The sequence below is a fragment of the Notamacropus eugenii genome, chromosome 4 (genome assembly GCF_028372415.1).
Source record: "Notamacropus eugenii isolate mMacEug1 chromosome 4, mMacEug1.pri_v2, whole genome shotgun sequence".
In the NCBI taxonomy this organism is placed as follows: Eukaryota; Metazoa; Chordata; class Mammalia; order Diprotodontia; family Macropodidae; genus Notamacropus; species Notamacropus eugenii.
The window spans coordinates 20,392,052-20,413,417 of record NC_092875.1 but is presented as its reverse complement, the minus strand read 5'-3'; the positions used below and the strand labels follow the sequence as shown (position 1 = coordinate 20,413,417).

The 21,366-nt window shown below is 42.8% G+C and overlaps 1 protein-coding gene across 1 annotated transcript in view; it reads left to right on the top strand.

The window, feature by feature from the left end:
• Positions 1–21,366, top strand: part of MYO18B (myosin XVIIIB) — a 339,875-nt gene that overhangs the window by 300,947 nt on the left and 17,562 nt on the right. The window contains exon 40 of the mRNA XM_072600101.1: positions 1,223–1,384. Coding sequence (XP_072456202.1) covers positions 1,223–1,384 — 162 coding nt within the window. The remainder of the gene's footprint in view (positions 1–1,222; positions 1,385–21,366) is intronic.

Genomic DNA, 21,366 nt, shown 5'->3' with positions numbered 1-21,366 from the left:
CCTTAGCCCAGTGCCTACTAGGCACTGTATAAGTGCTTGTTGTCTTGACTTGACTTCATGAAGAAATTGGTGCTTGACCAGAGGGTCTTGAAGGAAACAAGAAATTTTGAGAGTCAGAAAAAAGGAGAGAGAATACATTCTGGGCATGGAGACTGGACACTGCAAAGACATTGCGACGGTCCAAGGGAGAGGGGATGAGAGCCTGAACTGCGTGTGTGTGGGTGTGTGGGTGTGATTGAAGAGGACATATTCTAAGGAACTGTGGAGATAGAAACAGTAATAAATGCCAACTTATTGACTATGGGAAGTGAGAGAGAGGTTAAATTTGAGGATGACAATGAGATTGGGTGACTGGAAGGACCGTGGTGTTCTTGGTAGTTGCAGGGAAATTTGGAAGAAGAGATGAGTTATGGAATGTCATGTATGAAGAAAAGTAGTGCCATTCTGTGTTCTCAGTTCCCCTCCATCTCTGATCGTCTATGCTCTAAGATCTCCCCACTCTCCCCCAACCAATACTTCCTCTGTATTGTAGTAGAAAGAGCACTAAGTTTAAATTCAGCACATTTGGGTACTGAATACACATGCACACATATACATACATATGTGTATACAGACAGATAATGGATGGATGGACAGACAAATGGACGGATGAATAGACAGACAGACAGGGCATAGAAGGTAACCAGAGGGAGAAGGCACTATCAGCTGGGGGGACCAGGAAAGGTTTTCAGCAGAAGACAGAGTCTGAGCTGAATCTCGAAGCAAGTCAACAAAGCTAAGAGGTGGGGGCCGTAAATCCCAGCTGAATAGACATCTCTAAAATGAGAGAATCGAATGTGTGTGCATTAGACCCAATGGCTACCTGAGTTTCTTTTTAGTTATCCAATTTGGTGAATCTGTGATTGTCTAATTCTTTGGCTAGATGATTTGTGCATGCTCTTTGGTCTCTCAATCCCATCAGCCTTGGAACAGGAAGCATTTGAGGTGGAAGGAATCTTAGAAATAATTTATTTCAACCTCCTTATTTTAAAGGTGCAAACAAACAAGCCGACAAGCCAAGGTCCAGGGAAGTCTTGCCTCAAGTCACCCAGGGAGTGAAGGTTAGACCCTGAGTGAGGCAGAGCAGAGAGGGTTAAGGAAGGCAACGGTCATTACAGATGGGCCAATATGGATGACACCAACGCTTTGGGCAGGGATGGTTAACTATGTGCTCTTGTTCCAGAGATAATCAGTCCCTTCCGGACTTGTCCATCAGCTCTCAGCCAGGGGAAAGCATCAGATCCTGGCTGAGTTTGTCCCCGAGTCCATCACCATCCAGGTCCAGCCAGAGAGGGAGAAGTCCTTCACAACAGTCGGCCAATGGCAGCGGAATCCTGGATCAGAGGTAAGACTGTCAACATGGTGACCATGGGGCTGCTGATGCAAGGGCACTAACAGGGCCCTCCTGGGTTCTGCTCTTTTTTCCGATGCCCCAGCCTCACTGCCTCAAGCCCAGAACTGGGTTATGTTAGTCCCAGGCAATGCCAGCAGCATGGAGGCAGAATGTAATTGTAAAACATAATATAATAAATATAATGCAATAAATATCTCATGAAACATATATAATATTATCATAATAAAATGATAATTTTTCATAAAAATGGTATCTCCCATTTCCCCCATATGTCTGACCTCCCTGTCCTGGCTTTCATGGCTTCCTTTGCGTCTCAGCTCAGATCTAGCCTTCTGTGGGAGACTTCTTCAGTCCTCCCAGCTTCCTCCCTCAACTTGCCTTCCATCTACTCTGGATAGAACCCAGTATTTGCCTAGTTGTCTTCCCTTTTGTCTTCCTCCATTAGAATGGATGCTTCTTGGGGATAAGGCCTGTGTTTCTGGCTTTCTTTGTATCCTGAATACATAACACAATGCTTGGAATATGGTAAGAACTATAAAATAGTAATATAAGGAATGCTTTCTGACTGATTTCTTTCCCTCCAGCTTACAGATTGTTTCATAACAATCATGGGGGATAGACAACCTAAGCATTATCATACCCATTTTACAGATGAAGTAATAAAGGCCCAGAGAGAGACAACAACTTAATGGAGACCATCAGAGTCAGTGTTGGAATGGGTTTTTAGAAGCCATCTAATCTAATCTGCTTTAAAAAAAAATTGGGTCTTTCTATCTCATCAAAGCTGAAAGGGTGGGAGCTGCTAATGTGCTTAAAGCTACTACTGAGCAGCTAAGAAGCTGGGCTCATTTGACACTCCTTAGGTAACCTGATGGCCTGCTGCTCCTGGGGGCTAGCCATGATGAAGCTAGTTTTGGTTCGGACATTCAATGAGCCTGGCCCGCAGTGGCTTAGAACTTCTGAGGCCAAGAGATCCGCCAGCCTCAGCCTCCCCAAGAGCTGGCATCATGGTTGTGGGCCTCCACACCTGGCTCCGGTTTCCTTCTTTTCTAGATAGAATAACTGAGGTTCAGTGGAATTCAGTGATGGTCCAAGGTCACACAAAGTAGTAAGTCGCAGAGCTAGGCTTTGTAAAAGGTCTCTGACTCTATATCCCACATGTTCACCACTTTGTTTTTATTATTCTTGTTTTACAAAATTGGAAACTGAGGCTCAGAGAGATGTAAATGACTGGTTGGTAGCAGAGCCACAACACAGTCTTAGGGTTTGACTTTTGTTCCATCACTCCTTCCACTAAAGATTGTATGGAAGCAAATGCCTTCTTGGTGACTCAACTAGAAGCAACAGAGGAAAAGAAAGCTTAATCTGTTTACCAGTTGTTTATTTACCCATTGTCCAGGAATCTATTTGGCCAAGTGCTTCCAGCATCAGCTATTTATTTACGTGTTAGCTAAATGGACCAAGGCAACAAGTAGTTTGCACCCTGTGTGCCCCTTCATGTTTGGGTGTAGATGGTGTAGAATGTTCCAGCTGCAGGTGACCTTGCTTGAAGGCAGGACACTGACTTCTGGAGAAGGAAAGGGAGTGTACAAGGCCCCAGGCTGGAATTCAAGCCCAGATCCTCTGATGACAGACAAATAGACCCAGGCCCCTTTCTCACTGTGGAGAAAGCAGCGTCTGTATCAGGAAAACTCTTCTCAGATGAACTTCTAAATTGCTGTGGTCCCCAAGACTTTACCAAAGGTAGCTGTCTGCTGCCAGGTCACCCTCTTGGCTCATGCTGGAAAACCTCTGGGGAGAGAGTAAAGCAGGGGTGCTGGGCTGACTGGACGGTTCGGGAAGGGGGAAGGTAGTGAGGAATGGCAGGGTATTTGAGAAATGTGCCTGGTATGGTGCCTATGTAGGAGAAGGAACAGAAGGAGAGGGGAAAGAGGAGGAGAGAAGGAAAAGAGGAAGGGAGGAGACAACAACATATGGGCTATGGATGGGAAAGGACAAGTTGGTGACTCAGATGAGTAACTGTCGCTGTCTACAAAGTCACCAGGACCACCTGATGGGGCCTGTGGGGGTGGTTATGTGGAGGAGTGAGTGACTAGGGGTGAGAAGGACCTGGGTTCTAATCTTTCCTCAGACACTGGGCAAGTCACTTAACCTCTCCAAGACTCAGTTTCCTCATCTGTAAATTAAAGACAATAAGGCCTCCATCACTTGGCTCACAGGGTTATTGTGAAGACGACATGAAAAGAGTATAAAATGCTTTGTGTATGCTTAAAGAGCTATAGAATTGCTAGAAGTTGTTATCATATGCTGGGCATGGAGTCAGGAAGATCTAAGTTCAAATATGACCTCAAACACAAATGACTTCATCTCTGCCTGCCTCAGTTTACCTACTTGTAAAATGAGAAGAATGTTAGGAACACTTGCCTCATAGGGTTCTGGTGATACTCTTAGGCCACTGTGTATAATAAAGAGGCCCAGGAAATTAAAGCAGCTTGCCTGAGCTCATGCTGGGTTGAAGGAAGGATTTGAACACAAGACTTCTAACTCCAACTCTCTTTCCCCTGTACCTTGCCATGTTTGAATCTCGTTTCTGACAGTAGCTGTGTGACTATGGGCAAGTCTCTTACCCTTTCTGAGAGTCTGTGAAATGAGAACAGTTCTAGTCCAACAACCTTTTAGCTTGTGAGGATCACATGAGGAAAATGGAGGGATCATACCTTGGAACCCTTAAAACACAATGGAGATGTTGGGTAAGGACAGCAGTGATATGGACCCTCCCTTCATCTCCACAGTTTTATACTTGGCATAATGCTGTTTTTCTGCCACATATTCTTCTCCTCCCACTTTTCCCCCTCCCCCTGCTCCTCCCCCTCCTTTCCTTCTCCTCGTTCTCCTTTCTTCCCCACCCCCTCCTCCACCTTCTCCTCATTCTGTTCCTTCTACTACAATGAGACCACACTAGGCACACTTATCAAACCTCCTGTCATACCTCATACCATACTATTATTAAGCATCCCTGTGTTCCAAATAGCTCCATTTTCTTCCCAACCTCAGAGTCACAGAATTAACATTTTCTGCACCTAGCCCACGAGTAGCTGGCCACTATTGCCTCTGCTTTCCAGTTCCCTGCTCCCATTCACTTTGGCCAAACATTACACGGATGGGAAGCTGGCACCTGAGCAGGCGTGAGGGGCAGTGCACTGCTCAAAAGTCCCATCTGGCTCCAAATGGTCCCCCTTCGAGAGAGGCCTGAGTGCCAACTGCTCTGGAGCCTGGTCACAGGCAGCCGATGGGGCATTTAAGGGGTTCTGGGGGGCTCGCTGCCATTTTGGGGCCTGACTCCTTCTTCATCAAGCCCTGGTCTGAAAAGCCATGTGACTGATAGGGCGATTTTATATTCAGAGATCATCTCCTCTTAGAGTTGGCAGACTCTTCAGAAATCATTTTAATCCAACAACCACATTTTACTGATGAAAAAGCTGAGAGCCTGGGAGAGGCAGTGACTTAGGGGTACACAGAGTGTAATGGAGACGGGGCTTTCTACCTCTCCCTGTGGTGTTAATTATCCCGTGTATATTGAAGGTGTGAATATATTTTATGATGTATAAAACATGATACATGATTTTGGTGTGCGTGTATAAATTTATAGGTATATGCCATATTAAAATATATACATATATAATATGGCCAATATATTTTAGGACTAAAATGAGTGGATCTGTGCAACTGTGGATAACTCACTTTACTGATCTAGCCTCAGTTTTCTCATTTGCAAAATATGGAGATTAGACCTGACTTCCAGGGACCTTTCCTGCTCTATGATTCTATGACTTTTAAACAAAAATTAGAGGTCTTCAAGTATCTGTCAATTGTCAATAATAAGTCAGTTATGCCTTCTGTGCCTCAGTTTCCTCGTTTGTATAATGAAGATATGAATTCCTGTGGTATCTACCTTAGGGTTTTTTGTGAGTCTCAAAGGAGAATTGCTAGTGGTGATCTTGTGGGTGCTGCTAGGGGTTTCCTCTCTCTTGAGTTCACCAGTTGAAGGCTTATGACCACATGATTAACAGAATAGGTGGTTTAAGGTTTACATAGTGCTTTGCAATTATTATCTCATTTGTTTCTGACATAACCCTAGGACACAGATGCTATGATTTTCCCCATTTTGCAGATGAGGAAACTGAGGCAGACAAAAGCTAAGCACTAACCTGTGTCTGAGGTAGGATTTGAATTCAGGTCTTCCTGACTCTAGGTCTAGTGCTCTATCCATTTTGCCACTGTGATATATTATAAGAAGCAGGTGATGTGGTACAGGGGGAAACAGAACTGGATTCAGAATTAGATGACCTGGTTCCAATCCCAGCTCTGCCTTTTATGATCTATGTGACTTTGGGCAGGTCATTTCTTGGGGTCTCATTTGTTCATCTGTAACATGAGGGAGTTAGACTCAACACTCTCTAAGGTAATTTCTAGCTTCCGATCGATGACCCTTTTATGTAAGGGAGAAGATTCTTTTTTGTCTATAGGTTTTGTCTATAGGTTGGATGAATTGGCTTTTGTGGTTTCTTCTAGCTCAGATTTGGTGACTACAATTGCCACTGTGTCTAGACACTGTGTCTTTTGTTTGATCAAATGAAATGACTTCAAATCCAGTAAAGAATCAAGCTAGGATCCCGCAGGCTCCTGGATTTGCCAAAGGGATCTTGCCCACCCCACAGATGGGTTCTAAAAGCTTTCACAAAGACAGAGAGTGATATCCCTTTTGCAGTCATGCATCCCACTTGATTTTATCTCCATTTCTCTGAGCTCATTTGGTTTTCTGTCATGAGGGTGGCCCAATTATAATTAGAAATGAACAGCAATAAATCAGAAATTATGGATTAAACAGTTGCATAATTAAGATGAAATGCACTGGACTTTCATCAGAACAAAAGGCCAATAGCATGAAGTACAGAGAAGACTGGCTGGTTAATGGGTGACCCCAGAAATGTACACTTATTTCCCTTGCTAACTTCAAAGCTCTTAACCTAAGGTGAAACTTATAAAGTAAAAAAGGCAGCTGGAAGGAGGAGGATATTAACTTTGGGGGCCTTGAAGGGGCTGGTGATTGTCAGTAAGTGACCCAAGACTGATATGTGAGATGAGGAAAAATATCAAAGGGAAATTGAGACAACAAAGCAGGACTGGTGAGCTAATTAAAACAAAATCAGCTGATTATAACTTTTAATTACACATGAGAGAAAGCCTGTTTGAGGACAGAACTTGGTTCTCTGGAAACTATCCCCCTCACACTGCAACCCGGAGCGTCCACATGCCTAGGCTGCCCTGATCATGGCGCTGAGAGGAGTGGAGAGGGGATCATTACTGATGGTGCTTTCACTGATGATAGACAATTTAGGGCCAATGGGTGCTCAAGTTATGCATTCTTTTTATGTCCCATTCCCATAACCTTCTCTCCTTGGATCCTGACATTGGGCCTGTGAGTGGGGCAGGGGACCAGTTCCTATTTTGCACATAGTAGCACCTGGGTTCACAGTGAGTACAAAATCAATCAGTTAGTAAACCAACAAATATTTCTGTCGACAGTACGTTAGGGACCATACCAAATGCTGAGAATACGAACAAAACTGAGATAGTCCCTGCCCTCAAGGTGTTTGTATGCTAACCACAGAGGTGAAATACACAGATACAAACATATACAAAGGAACAGAAAATTGATATACACAAAGAAAAAGGACAGATACAATGTGGAAATGGACATATGCAAAGGAAAAGGAAAGGGACATATACAAATGAAAGGGACAGATACAAGGGGGAAATGGACATATGCAAGGGAAAGGGACAGGTAAAATGTGGAAATGGACAGATACAAAGGGGAAATGGACGCAGACAAAAGAAAGGGACAGATACAATGTAAAAACGGAAATATAAAAAGGAAATGGATGTATACAAAGGACAGATACAAGGAAAGCTCTAGGAGGAATGTAGTTGGGGGAGCCAAGAGAAAAAAAGCCTCATATCAAACAAGCCTACCTCAGGTTCAAGGTATTCCTCAGGGCTGCAAATACTCATACCTATAACCCTTAATCCCCCCACCAATGTGCTTATTTTCTTTAGTAAACTAGGAGAAACAATTAATTCAAAGCAAAGAGTCAGACAGAAAGGAGGAGACCGATCTACAAATTCCCATCAATGTATGGGAAGAGTGGACTTATGGTGTATACTTGCACATACTTACTTTGAATATATTTGCATACAGGTTGTCTCACCCCCATAGAATATAAGCTTTTTGAAGGCAGGGATGATTTCTGGTTTTTGTTTTTGAATTCCTACTACTCTAGCATGGTGTCTGGCATATAATAGACGCCTGATAAATGCTGATTTATTGATCAGGAAAACATGGAGGGATTCACATGTAGGGAGCATGGTTAGCCATGACACATGCCTTGAGGGGCATTCTGTGGAGAGAACATATACCAGTTGCTCCTGGGTAGAGAGACAAATCATGCTTCCTTCTCTGTGGGGCCAAAGAGGTCTTTTGATGATGTCACACTGAACTTTCCTGGTGTACATTCACTGAATTTTTTAAGTTTTTAAAATTTTTCATAGTGTCCATTCCCTGTTGGATATGGGCATCTAGGGCACAGTCTCTGCTAAATGTTGGTCCCTGCTGATCTTCCGTGGTCATTGCTTGATAGTACACTATTTGTGCTGTGGTCACTGTGGCTGTTTCCAGGTTAGGGCCACTGGACCCAAGAGTATAGAGCTAGCTTCTCTTTCCTCCAGGCCTCTACCATCAAGCTGGAGTATTAGGTCCAGCTGTTGTGAGGAAACATTGGCTCTGCCCACTCTTTTCTTAGCCTAAAGACAGAGACTTAAGCTCCACCTCTTTAGAAAGGCATAACTTGAATACACCTATTCTTACTCTAACGAAAAACCTCATACCAGCTTCCTACTCCTGTGGGAGCTTTGCTGTATTCTCAGAGCCTTAGCTAAAGTAGATACTTCCTTTCCAAAAAATTATCTTTTGCCTTAGTTGCCGAGGTCTTTAGAACATAGAAAGTCCCCAAAAACTTAACTTAGCCTGAGAAATTCCTTATGGCCCCTGCTTAAGGTCAAAATACTTAATGGCAGCTAGTCAGAATCACTTCTGAATTTGAACTTCCAAAAAGAAGTTAAAAAGCTCTTGGGGTCCAGGGCCCCCCACTTTTTCAAACCCCCTTTGGTACTTTATATTTCTTCATTTTTATACATAATATTTCATTTTCCCCCAATTACATGTTTAAATTGTTTTTTTAAACTTGTGTTTTAATTATTTTGGTTTTGATACAAATGAACAGAGTAGGGAAAGGCACAAGAACCCACTGCTAATCCCAGGTGACAAGGTGATTATCGTTCTCCTGCCTAGACTCATTCCTGCTTTTATTATGGACACATAGTCATATCACTCCGCATGGAGCAGAAACTGAGATCCAAAGTGGGAAGTAATTTTCCAAAGGTTATACAATGTGCGTGAGTGTGTGTGTGTGCTTGAAATAGTTATACTGCAACTGGCTAGTTCCTATTGGGTAAATAGGGTTGTTTTCTTGAGTCCGTTGTGCTTTAACTCTCTCTCTAATCAGTTCAGAGGTATACAAGGAGAAGTTTACTGACTCCAAAGGATCTGGCCAAGTATTATTCATTAATGTCAAGAAAATCCTAATGATATGCTGTGTAAGGAATACTCACTGAAAAATTCGGAAGAATGCTTGGGCCACTGGTAAAAAGGGGCCTTAGAATCAGAAGATCCTAGACTCATAAAAGAGGGATTTTAAAAAAGTAGATTATAAAAGTGAGAGGGGCTTTAGAATATGGAATGTCAGATCTGGGAGGGGTATTAGAACAGGGAATGTCAGGGCTGGGAGGAAGCCTAGAATAGCTTAGTGGCACAGTGGAGAGAGCTCTGGATAGGAAGATCTGACTTTGAGTCATGACTTAGACACTCAGTAGCTCAAGTGACTCAAGTTCCTAACGATCTTTCAGCCTTAGTTTCCTCTTCTGTGAAATGGGGCTGCCTCCCAGGGTGGTTGTAAGGGTCACACGAGGATAATATATACATATATATATGCGTGTGTGTGTGTGTGTAAATACCGCATATATATAAATGCTTATATATTTATATATAAAATTATAAATATGTATACATACCGAAGCACCATGTAAATGCTGGCTATTTCGAACACAGAAGGCTCACTCTTGGTGGGGGAGGTTAGAACCTCTGATGAAACTGAGGCAGCGAACAGGCATTGACCCATGACTGCCAAAAGTAGAGCCCAGGCCTCTGGATCCCTGGTCCCTCTTACTGGCCTTTGTTGCCATATTCCCCCCATATTCCTCTTGTACTGGGTGCTCTGTGAATAGAGAGACCTTGTCTTCTCCAGCTTTAGGTCCCCCCTCCCTCCCTCTCGCTCACAGCACATGGGGTGGAGCCGTGTGCACAATTATACCTGACGATTCTGGAGCATTTTGAGATTCACAGATCGTTATCAAAACAGCATCTCTTTTGGTTGCTGAAACCATCCTGTGAAGTAAGAGCTACAGGTAATTTTATCTGCTTTTACAGATAAGAAAATGAAGGGCCACAAGGGCAAAATGACTCGCCAGCGATCCCATGAGTTAGTTCGGAGATTTGCAGCCAGGAGTACAACCCAAGTTCTCACCATGTACCATGCTGCATACAGAAGGCAATTAGCAGATGTTTGTTGAATAAGTGAATGGCTGAGCAAACTAGAACATCTCCTAGATAGTTAAGAAAAAAAATTGTGGGGAAAACAAGACAGAGACAGTGAGAGAGAGAGAGAGAGAGAGAGAGAGAGAGAGAGAGAGAGAGAGAGAGAGAGAGAGAGAGAGAGAGACTGTTTTATTACTGCAAAAATCCCTGCCTGGGTAATTTATAAGGAAGTGTCAGCTCAAGAGAAATATACCTAAAGCCTGGTGATGGATGACCAAGAAGACGCCTTGCTGCCTCTGAAAAATGCAAGAGCTTCTAGAAATGGTGATACTAAATTTAATTAGTGACACAGGGAGAGAGTGTTTATGACCTCAGCAGTGGCTGCCGCCATACCTGGCCCCAGAATCTCCCTGAAGCTCTGGCATCAGCCCCAAAAGCTTGGGATGCCATGGTAGTTTCAGGTCTCAGGTCAGGCTGGCTGATGGACAGCCACACGTCCATGCATGAGTGCCCTGTCTGGGTGCTCAGAGGGACCTAGTCTGCCTCCAAGTGGACTCCACCCAGAAGGAGACAGGACCTAAGTTTCTTCTAGTGATGTGCTTCTCCTTAGGAAAGTGGTATTGACTAGGGTCAGGTTCAAGGTGATTCCTCCCAGGGAAGCTGGGGCTTGCTAAGGAGAAGGGAAGGACTAAGAAGAATGTGTCTCTTCCAGGTCCTTGACATCTCCCACCACAGGCCATGAGACCTGGTCAACAAACATTTATTAAGCACCTACTCTATGTGAGGTACCGGACAAAGTTCTGGTGGTACAAAGGAAGGGGAAAAACTCCATCCTAGCTCTTGAAAAGAACCCACATTTTAATGGGGGAGATGATAGGTCCCCACACACTAAATGCATACAAGATTTCTCTGCCTCTGTCTCTCTAGGCATGTCTCTCTATGTACATATACACACACATGTACATATATGCATATATCTGTATATACATGCACATGCATAAACATACATGTATGCATGCACACAGACACACATGTATATGTGTGCATATGTTGTATATACACACTCTTGTCTGTGTGTATTGTATAGAGCATGTATTGTACAGAGCAAAATGGAGGTCATGTCAGGAAAGGTATTGAAGGGGACCAGGAAAGGCTTGCTGTAGAAGGTGGTAATTAGCTGAGACTTTCTACTAGTCGTCCAGTTTGGCTGGAATAGAGAATGAACCAAAGGAAGTTATGTAAAATAACTCAGGCTCAAGGCTAGAGCCTTAGGGATGGAGTCTTAGAAAAACTGAAAGGAAAAAGAGAAAACTACCTACTAGAGAGAATCTGCAGGTTTTCCTTTCTCTCCTACCCATATAATCATCGACAGAGATCCTATGGAGCAGTTTGGGTTTTTTTTTTCTTTTTTTTTTTTTTTGAGGGGAGAAGGGCATCTGGACCTGCAATTTCATCAATGTAGAAGACTCCTGGTATGGACACTCCTTCCACCAAAGCAGATAGACATCAGGTCTGAAACTAACAGAGAACTGTCTCAGGTACTGAGAGGTCATGTGACTTGTTCAGAGTCACAGAGTCAATATGTACCTATAACCATTATACATCACTCTCTCTTGTCTCAGGTTTAGGGGCATGATTTCTTCCTCCACTGGCCAGCCCCATGAAGTCCCCCTAGATTGTGCATTCTGTTGGAGATTGTATTTATATCCAGCCTCAATGGTCAGTCTGTCACCGCGTAATTAGCAATGTTACACTCTGAATTTATTACTGAAAGCCACTCTGGTCTGTTTTCATTGGATGTGTACCATGTTGCAATGTGAGCACAGAGATTATTGTATAAATTATTCTCACTCACATAATCATCGTGATTTTAATTACTGTGTAATCTTCGTTAATTACTGCTGGATGTATCATTTGCTTTGGTGCCGGTTTCATACCACGACTTTACATTGGGCTTAAAAGACAGTATTATGTCTCTGTCTGTCATGAGAGGAGATTATTCTCCCTCTGGAGAAAATCTGAATCCTGTACACTTGTCTCATTTTCCATTTGGAATCCAGATAGGTATAGAAGAATGCTAGGTTAGTGCTTCCTTGATGAGAGAGCACCCTTCATGTCTTGACAAATGGCCCATTGAGAATCACTGATCTCATGGGCACCAAGGCTTCTGGGAATGGACATCCCTGAATTTAGCTAGGTGGGCTCTTGGGTGGTTGATGTATATAGTGCAACTATAGAACATATTTAGCCTTTTTCTTCTTGGTATGACCTTTCAGAGCTTCAGCTCTGATGGCATAGTCCCTACCATGCCAAGATGGCCTCTTCATCAGTGGACTTGAGTGGAGGCATTGAACCAGAGATGTAACAAAGCAACTGAGGTGTGCTGATCCCAGGGTACTGCCTCTTCTGCCAATTCTACCTGCCTCCTTCAGCTTCAGTGGCCTCATCCTGAGGTAGGCTTCTCCCTTGGATCACAAAGTTGGATAAATAGTTGTCAAGGAAACATGCATGCATATACATATATAAACACATATACACATAGACCCACATACATATATGCATATATAGATATATATAAATTCTTTTTCAAAATTATATCAAAGTTTGCTACTGTTTTACCCTGCTCCCAATGGTATATCCCAAATTAGCCTGTCAGCCCAACCCTTGAGGATGTACTTGTTTAAGGTATAGAGATTTCTACTCAACTCATAGAATTTTGAATCTAGAAATCACCTTAGAGTCATCCAGTTCAATCCCCTCATTTTATTGATCAGTAAACCCAGAAGCTGAAAGAGGGAAGTGATTTACTGAGAGTTGGAAAGTCAATGAGTAGCAGAGCTGAATCTTCCTGATCAGTGTTCTTTTCAGCCACCATGATGCTAGACTAACTCCCCAGGGAGTGATTTCTGAAAGATGGCATCCGGTCAATTCCTCTCCTAGAATTTATCCATGTCAAACCCCAATGGGGCAGACGGAATGGCAGAGTGGCTTGCTTTACAGTGCTATCACTTCAGTCTGGGTCCAACCCCTCTTTGTACAGAGGAAGAAGCTCAGCCCAAGAGCTTGTCCAAGAGCTGACATTTGAACACAAGTCTTTTTTGACTCCCACTCTCACCTTCTTTCCATAAAATTGTGCTGATCATAGATTAAGAGTAGGAACTCAGAGGTTGTTCTAGAAGAAGAACCAGGTTCTAGAAGAAGAAACCAAGGCCTATGGTTTTAAGTGAATGAATGAACGAAAAGTCATTTATTAAACACTTAATGTGACAAGCAGAGGGAAGATAAAGTGGAGACAGTCCTTGCCTTCAGGAAGCTTCTGTTCTAATGGAGGAGACCATACATATTGAGGACTGGTAGCCAGTGAGGGAAATGTTGATTTGAAAAGTCACAAAATAGTGGAATGGATCCAAGAGGGAAGGAGATGGCTATGGTTGAATTAATTTATAATGGCATTAATTAATTCTTATAGAATTGGGGAAATTTGGAGAGGTAGAGGCCTTGCAAGAAAATGGCCAGGAAGCATGACTAAGGCTTCTAGATATAGTGGACCAGATGAGATCATATAAGCCAAAGATCACCTATGCCCAAGGCTGCCAAATTCCAGATTCCACAAAGAGGAGAAGCATTAATTCAGGGCCCCACATGCCCCTGTGATGGGGGGAAGAGAATTTGTCTTGAATGAGATAGGTGCATTCCTAACCATGACACCCCCAAGCCCTGTCCAATAGTCCACTTATTTCAGCAATGTTTCAGTGGCAGGGCTGGAAAGGAACTTCAAGATCATCTGGTCCAGCACTTTCCCCTCATCCTTTATCCAGATGAGGAAACTGAGGCCAAGAGGGAGGTGGTAACAATGATTTCCAAGACCTTTTCTGACCCTAAAGGTCCAGAAGACCCACGAACCATGTTGTTTTCTTTGTATTAACTTTAACATGTAGCACAGAGCCCTTTGCAAACGGCACCTGTTGGATATGTTTCTGTGAAATCCAATAGGATGTAATATCAAGGAAGCAAGCATCCAGTAAACCCCCTTGGTGCTGGGCACTGTGCTGGGATACGAAGACAATGAGCTTACGTTCCCTTCCAGGACTGCTTCCGCTTTTGGGTGTCCTGGACCCCTTTGGCAGTCTGGGAGAACCTTTCTAAGGATCATGTTTTTAAGTGTTGGAAGGAAATAAATGCTAAATTTTAGTTAGAGATTAGTGAAAAAAATTCCCATCAGCGTTCTTGGAACCTGAATATCTATTCACAGACTTCACAGACCCCCTGGGGGTCTTTAGACTCCAAGTTAAGAAGAACCCCTGCCTACTGGGAGGTGTATAGGGGGATAATAATAAATTACATTTATTTAACACTGAGGTTTTTAGAAGCATGTTACATATATTTTCTCACCTGGATGAAAGGTGTTATTATTGTCCTCATTTTACAGGACAGGAAACTGAGACTGAGAGTTTGAGTGGCTTACCCAGGGTCTCCCAACCAGTAAGTGCCAGAGGCAGGATTCGATCTCAGGTTTTCCTGACTTCAGGTCAGACACTCAAAGCATAAGACCACTCAGCTTCCCACACAGCACCCAAGTACATCATGTCGAGTTTATAGTCCAAACTGGAGGGTGGAGGAGGGCCAGCCTCTAAACACACATCTGTCAGGCGATAAATGAGGATGTCCCAAGGCTTTTTCACTTTCTCAACAGAATGGCTGCCCTCCCATCCCAACCTCTGATAGTTGTCTGGATGACATTAAAGCATGTTGATAGTTTTTTAATTTCCTTTGTAATTCAAGGGTGCCAATGAAAATCGATTCTTGAAAAATGGGGGAGACAACGATTTGTCAGTAATGATTCATGACTATAGCAAACATGCATCGAGTTTCATGTAAATACAGTCAGCCAGGGCTCGAGATGAAAGCGACCTTTGAAAGCGGCTTTTTCTAACTCGATGAAGTGTGCATTTCTACTGGAATGCCCCCGGTTGCTGCCATTTGGGGCCTGAGTTTTCTTACCCATTAGGTTCTGGTGGCTTTTGAAAAATGTTAGCACAACCATTGTGAAGCTACAGGTCAGTGGATCTGTGATGAGTTGGCCAGCAGAATTACCTCTTCCCTCCCCTGGAGGAGATGAGGCTGTCAAGCTGTGACTGTGGCCTCAGAGCTTAGCACAGGCCGTGAGACAGGGAGGACTTTGGAAGATAAGCTGGGAGAAACCGTAGAATAGAGAGTGTCTGAGCTTAGAAAGCCTTTAGAACAGGTGATGTCATGGCTGAGAGGGGCCTTAGAATTGGGGATGTTAGAGCACAAAAAGTCAGAATTGTGGAAGAACAAATGACAAGGGACCCTAATGGTCTTCTCTATATGTCCTATGTCCCACCCAAGGCCAGTGCTCAACTAAATCCACATACTCTAAATTTTTCCCAGACCTACTTTCTCCATCATAGGTTCTTAGCTTCATAGATACAGAGCCATAGGAGAATTTGGAAGCCATGCAGTCTAGCCCTCTTGTTACAAATTATGAAACTGAGCTCTGGGGTTGGGGACTGGGACAGAACTTGCCCAAGGCCACACAGGCAGAAGTAAGTCTTAGAGCTGGGATTCAAACCTATGTCCTCTGACTTCCAATCCCCTCCTTTTTTCATGGCAGCATACTATTTGCCCTGTGCCCTGGCCCCAAGGCCCATGTTCATCATGAATCTAAAACATGTAGTTCAGAAATATAAATGACCAAATGGATTTGAAACGTATTTACAGTCTGGGTTCTTCTCTCAGCTGTGTCAGATGAGCCAGAGGACCATGAATACCTGTCCTATCTTTTTTGGCCTGCTTTGGTTATGTTGTCAGGATTAGATGATGTAATGAATGAGAAAGCCATTTGGAAACTAATGTGCTAGAATTAGGAGTAGGGATCTAGGACAGGTTCCCCATTATTCATCCTGACGGATTGGCTAGCCTTGGTGAGACCCCTACTGGAGAGCTCTGCTCAGATCCAGGCACCATGTTTTCAGGACTTTGACACATGGGGGTGGGGCAACCAAGATAGTGAAGGGCTCTCCTGACCAGGCTATGTGATAAAGAGTTGAAGAAACTGAACTAGAGATCTTTATCTTGGAGATAAGAAGGTTTGGGGGAGAGTGGAAAACATTGGTCCTGATCACTGACTTCACATACAAGATGTCCCCAAAAGTCTTAGTGCAGTTTTAAGCTTGAGTAGCTCAAATTTACACCAAGACTTTTAGAACATCCCATCTTAAAGACTGCCATGGGTCATAGGGATTAAAATTGTCCTATTTGGCCTTAGAGGAAGGAACTGGATTAAAGGGCAGAAGGCAAGTTCCAGTTCCATGGAAAAAGAAAAAAGCCTTCCTAACAATTAGAGCCATCCCAAAGTGATGGCATTGCTCAAGAGGCACTGGGTTCCCTCATACTGCAAAGGCTGGACAACCATCTGTTTGGTACATCATGAAGGACAGTCTTGTTCAGGCATGGTCTAGTTTCCGAGGTCCTTCACAGCCTTGAGATTCTGTCAATCTTTGCTCAAATAATCATATTTTTAGAATAAAATAGAATCTTAGAGGTCATCTGGGTTAAGACATGCATTTTACAATTGAGTAAACTGAGGCTAGAGAGAGATATTGATTTGTACAAAATCACATGGCTGGAGTTATATTGGCTCCCTTAGTTAGATCAGCTAAGTCCTATACATCATAGATTAAGGATGGAATGGCCCTTAGAAATCATTCTGTTCAACCTCCTCATTTTTACAAAGGGGAAATCTGAGACCCAAAGGGTGTCACAGATGGATCTGAGATGGATTTGAACCCAGGTCCTATGTCTCCAGAACCAGAACCAACATTCTTTCTACTCCATGGGAACCACTGAGTATTTGAGACATGAAGTTGTAATGGCTGACATCCATCTCCCACACTCAAGAGGAAGGTCTTTCTCACTGGTACATTAAGGTCCTGGCTCTTGGGAATTCCTAACATGTCGTTGGGGCTTCTACATGTGCTTCTACTTTGAGAATAATAGCCTTATGGCCTGTATTTGTCCACCACCTGTCTTCTGGCCACTCAGAGAGCTTTACATGCATCATTTCCCTTCTCTTTCCCAAGGTTCTGGGAGACAGATATGGCCATTTCTTGATTATCTATGGTCAGTCAGTCAAGATAGTGTTGATCAAACAATGCCACATAGACACCGAATAGGCAGGAGTGGGGAAGGGTTGCCTTGTGAGTTAACATACCTTCACTCTAGAAGGCAGAGCAAGCCCCTCCTGCAAATCCTGGTAGTCCTCAAGTAGAAACTCTGACTTTTTCACTTATTCCCAAATGAAAGAATTGGGCCCCCAGATTGTGATGCTGAAAAAGAGGAACGTTGAGAGCAAATGAAAGAATGTTTAATTTTTATTGCAGGGGAGGAGACATAGGGATATGATGATGATGATAAGGACGATTTTTACTAAATGAGCTGTTTTCTTCAGTTTCCTCATCAGTAAAATGGGTACAATAATAGCATTTATCTCACACTGTGTGAGGATCAAGTGAGATAATTGTAAAGTGCTTAGCATAGTACTTGGCATATAATAGATGATATATTCATGTTAGGTGTTATTAAAAGTCATAAAGGCTGAGGGTTTAAGGGGCAGAACTGATACTGACCTAAATGAGACCTGTGAGATGGATGAGATACAGGAGTGAAATCAGAAGGTTTTCATGGGTCACATTGCCATGAACTTGACCAACAACATGGTTCGGAGACAATTTGGATAAATAGATGAATCTAAAGCTGATTTGCTCATAGAATAATGATAGTAATTTGAGATCATCATGGCCACCAGAAATTGTAAGGAATTCGTTCTTGAGGACAGCTAGGAAACATAGGGGATAGAGCACTGGCCTTACAATAAGGAAGACTCATCTTTATGAGTTCAAATCTGGCCTCAGAAACAAGCTGTGTGACCCTGGGCAAGTTACTTCATTCTGTTTGCCTCAGTTTCTTCATCTGTAAAATGAGCTGGAGAAGGAAAAGGCAAGCCACTCCAGTATCTTTGCCAAGAAAACCCCAAATGCAGTCACAGAGTCAGGCACAACTGAAACAACTCAACAACAGTATCCTTAAGGACCTTAAACTTAGTCCTTGGTGCAGATTTTGCAAGGAAAATGATAGAAACTGGACAGCATATCACTGTAAGTTGTGAAGATTGAACACTTAGTAATACCTAAAAAAGACAGGGAAAACTGGCCAGAATTACAAGGCAGAACTCTTGACCTTTTCCTCTCTGAGTAAATGACAACAAGCCGCTACACCACAAAAGCAAACTACAGAACATCGTTTGAGAAATTAGATCATCCTAGAACTGGATATTATTATAGACAGATCAGTTGCCCACAATTGCCTGCCCATCTCATTGACCCACATGAATGTTAGACATTTCAAAAAGATGTCACCACCCCCAACAATCATAACCACTGACCTATATGGGATGAAAAGTGCCCAAGATATAGAGTCCTAGAAAAAGAAATCAGACTGAAATATATGTCATCTCCATAATCCTACTACTAGAATTATCCCAAAGATGCTTTTCATGAATCTGCAGAAGATAAGCTTATATCTTAGTTACCAAAAGAAATTGACATTTCATTCAATTACAAAAAAAAATCAATAGAATGCTGACCTTTATTCATAAAGGCAAAAAAGAATGTCAACTTGTCCCATGACCGATAGACTCTATCGAATATAGAGAATGAAATAGATATAAGCCTAATTTGCATAGTTCCTTTAGTTTCTCTAATGTACTTTTACCACAACAAGCTAGTAAAGAGTGTAAAGATTATTATTCCCTTTTTACAAATGAGGAAAAAAGTCCAAAGTAGGGAAAGGTCTTGTCCAACATGACATGGAGAATAAGCAGTAGAGACAGGAAATGCCTCAAAATCTAGCCTCCTTTCCACATAATCATGGTCCCATAGACAGTAAATGCCTAAAGTGGAATTTGAACCCAGGCCTATTGGATCCAAGGTTCAGTGCTCTAATTATAAAAACCACACTGCCTTTCCCCACCTCAATAAGGAGGTATATCTTAAACTTCCTTGGGTGAAGACTGTGTTTCATCAGGATACAGTGGGCCTCCTAGCCTGGTATTCTAGCTCCAATTTGGAGGAACCAAAGGGTCAAGAAAATCAAAAAAGTGAAAGAATTTTTAGGTTGAATTAGAAGAGAGCCAGGCTCTATATTACAGAGGGGTTCATTTTTTAGCCTTCAAAACTCTTGGGTGCCACCAAATCAGATTAATATGTAATTGGGAAATGTTTAACAAAATTAGCAAGATAGATAATGTTACTTTCTGGTCAACATGCATCAGTAGGGATGTTTGATGTCACCTACATAATGGATAGAGCAGGGAGCCTGGAGTCAGGAAGACCTGAGTTCAACTCCAGCCTTAGACATTTGTTAGCTGTGTGACTCTGGGCAAGTTATTGAATCTCTGTCTGCCTCAGTTTCCTCAACTATAAAATGAGGATAATAATAGAATCTACCTCCCAAGGTTTTTGTAAGGATCAAATGAGCTAATTTGTAAAATACTTTGCAAATCTTAACTGGTGTTCAATCATTTCAGTCATGCTGAAATCTTCATGAACGCTGTTTAGGGTTTTCTTGGCAGAGGTGCTAGCGTGGTTTGCCACTTCCTTTTCCATTTCATTTGCCAAGGTGAAGTGACTTGCCCAGGATCACACAGTTAGTAAGTGTCAGAGGCCATATTTAAACTCAGGAAGATGAGCTGCCCCTTTAATGCTAGCGATAGCTAGAAGAGGTGGCCCATACAAGTTGGGAACTGTCTTCAAGAAATGTTTAGGTAAATTCCAGAAGATGTATACGTAATGAGTTCTTAATAAGACATAGAAGTTGAGGAATATCCTCATCTTTTGAGGCTGATGATACAGACAGCTAAGTCATTCCAACAACAACCGACAACAGAATCTCAGAATCAATTAATCAACAAACATTGATTAAGTACCCATTATGTTCTAGGCACTGTGCTAAGAACTGACAGGCTCCCCAGTGGCCATTGAACCCACTCAAACCTAACGCAGGAGTATAGGAGGCTTCCAACATTCTTCATCATTGATCATCCAACCTCCTCTGAGGAAGAACCAGCACCTCCCAGGGCAGCCCCTCTACTTGTGAATAGTTTGGATCCTTAGAATATTAAGTTAAATCTCTTCCATTAAGCCAAAATGTGGTTTTCTGAGACATCATTTGTGGCTCCTAGCTATATTCTCTGGAGTCAAGCAGAATAAGTCTGTTTCCTTTTCTTGATAACAGCCCTTCAGATAATTGAATGTGGCCATCCTTCTCATGCTAGGTTTTTTCTTAACCAGGTTTGATAAACCCAGGTTCTCCAACTAAACTTTTCACAACGTCATCATGAGGCTTTGTTGACATCTCAGTCTCCTGTCTGACTTCGTCAAGCCCTCCACCAAATTTGTTGTATGGCTCTCTTCTAATTCAGCTTAAAAATGCTTTCACTCTTTTGATTTTCATGACCGTTTGGTTCCTCCAAATTGGAGCTAGAATCCCAGGCTAGGAGGCCCACTGTATCCTGATGAAACACTGTGATTGGTGTCCACCCAAGGAAGTTTACGATGTAATGGAGATAAGAGGGTCCAGAGAAAGAACAGAGTGAAATCCATAAAGAATTCCCTCAATAGCTTCTATCCACCTCTTCCCCTTTCCAGACTTCTGGAGTTCAGTCCTCAGGCCTGCCTTGTCACAACCATTTTTTTACTCAGCTTTCCTGGCAAATGTTTCTTTCTGCCCATGGCCTAGATGATAGTCCTTGAGGCAGGGGAGACCTGCTAGCTCCTGACAGAGCGTCTAATGTCTCAAGTAATAGTGTGGCTAGATTGAAAGAGAAAGATAGGAGAAAGACCTAGGCTTGGAATTATTCGCAAATTTGTTGGACTTTTAAAAAAGAATTTACCTGAAAGAAAAGTAAGACAGGCAGAAATGTGCCCCATTCCCATGATGGTCCCTCAGATTCATGGAAAGTGTCTCCAGCCAAGTACTTAAAATCCCCCACATTCATCCCGTGTTCCTTCTCTGTTTCCCTTGTGCTCTATCCAACTATGACCTCCCAAAGAAACAAGGTGGAGCAGGGAGCTGTTCTGGTAAAGAAGGAGGAAGGAAACAAGCATTTATTAAGTACCTACTATGTGCTAAGCACTTTACAAATATTATCTCAGTGGATCCTCACAGCACCCCTGGGAGATGG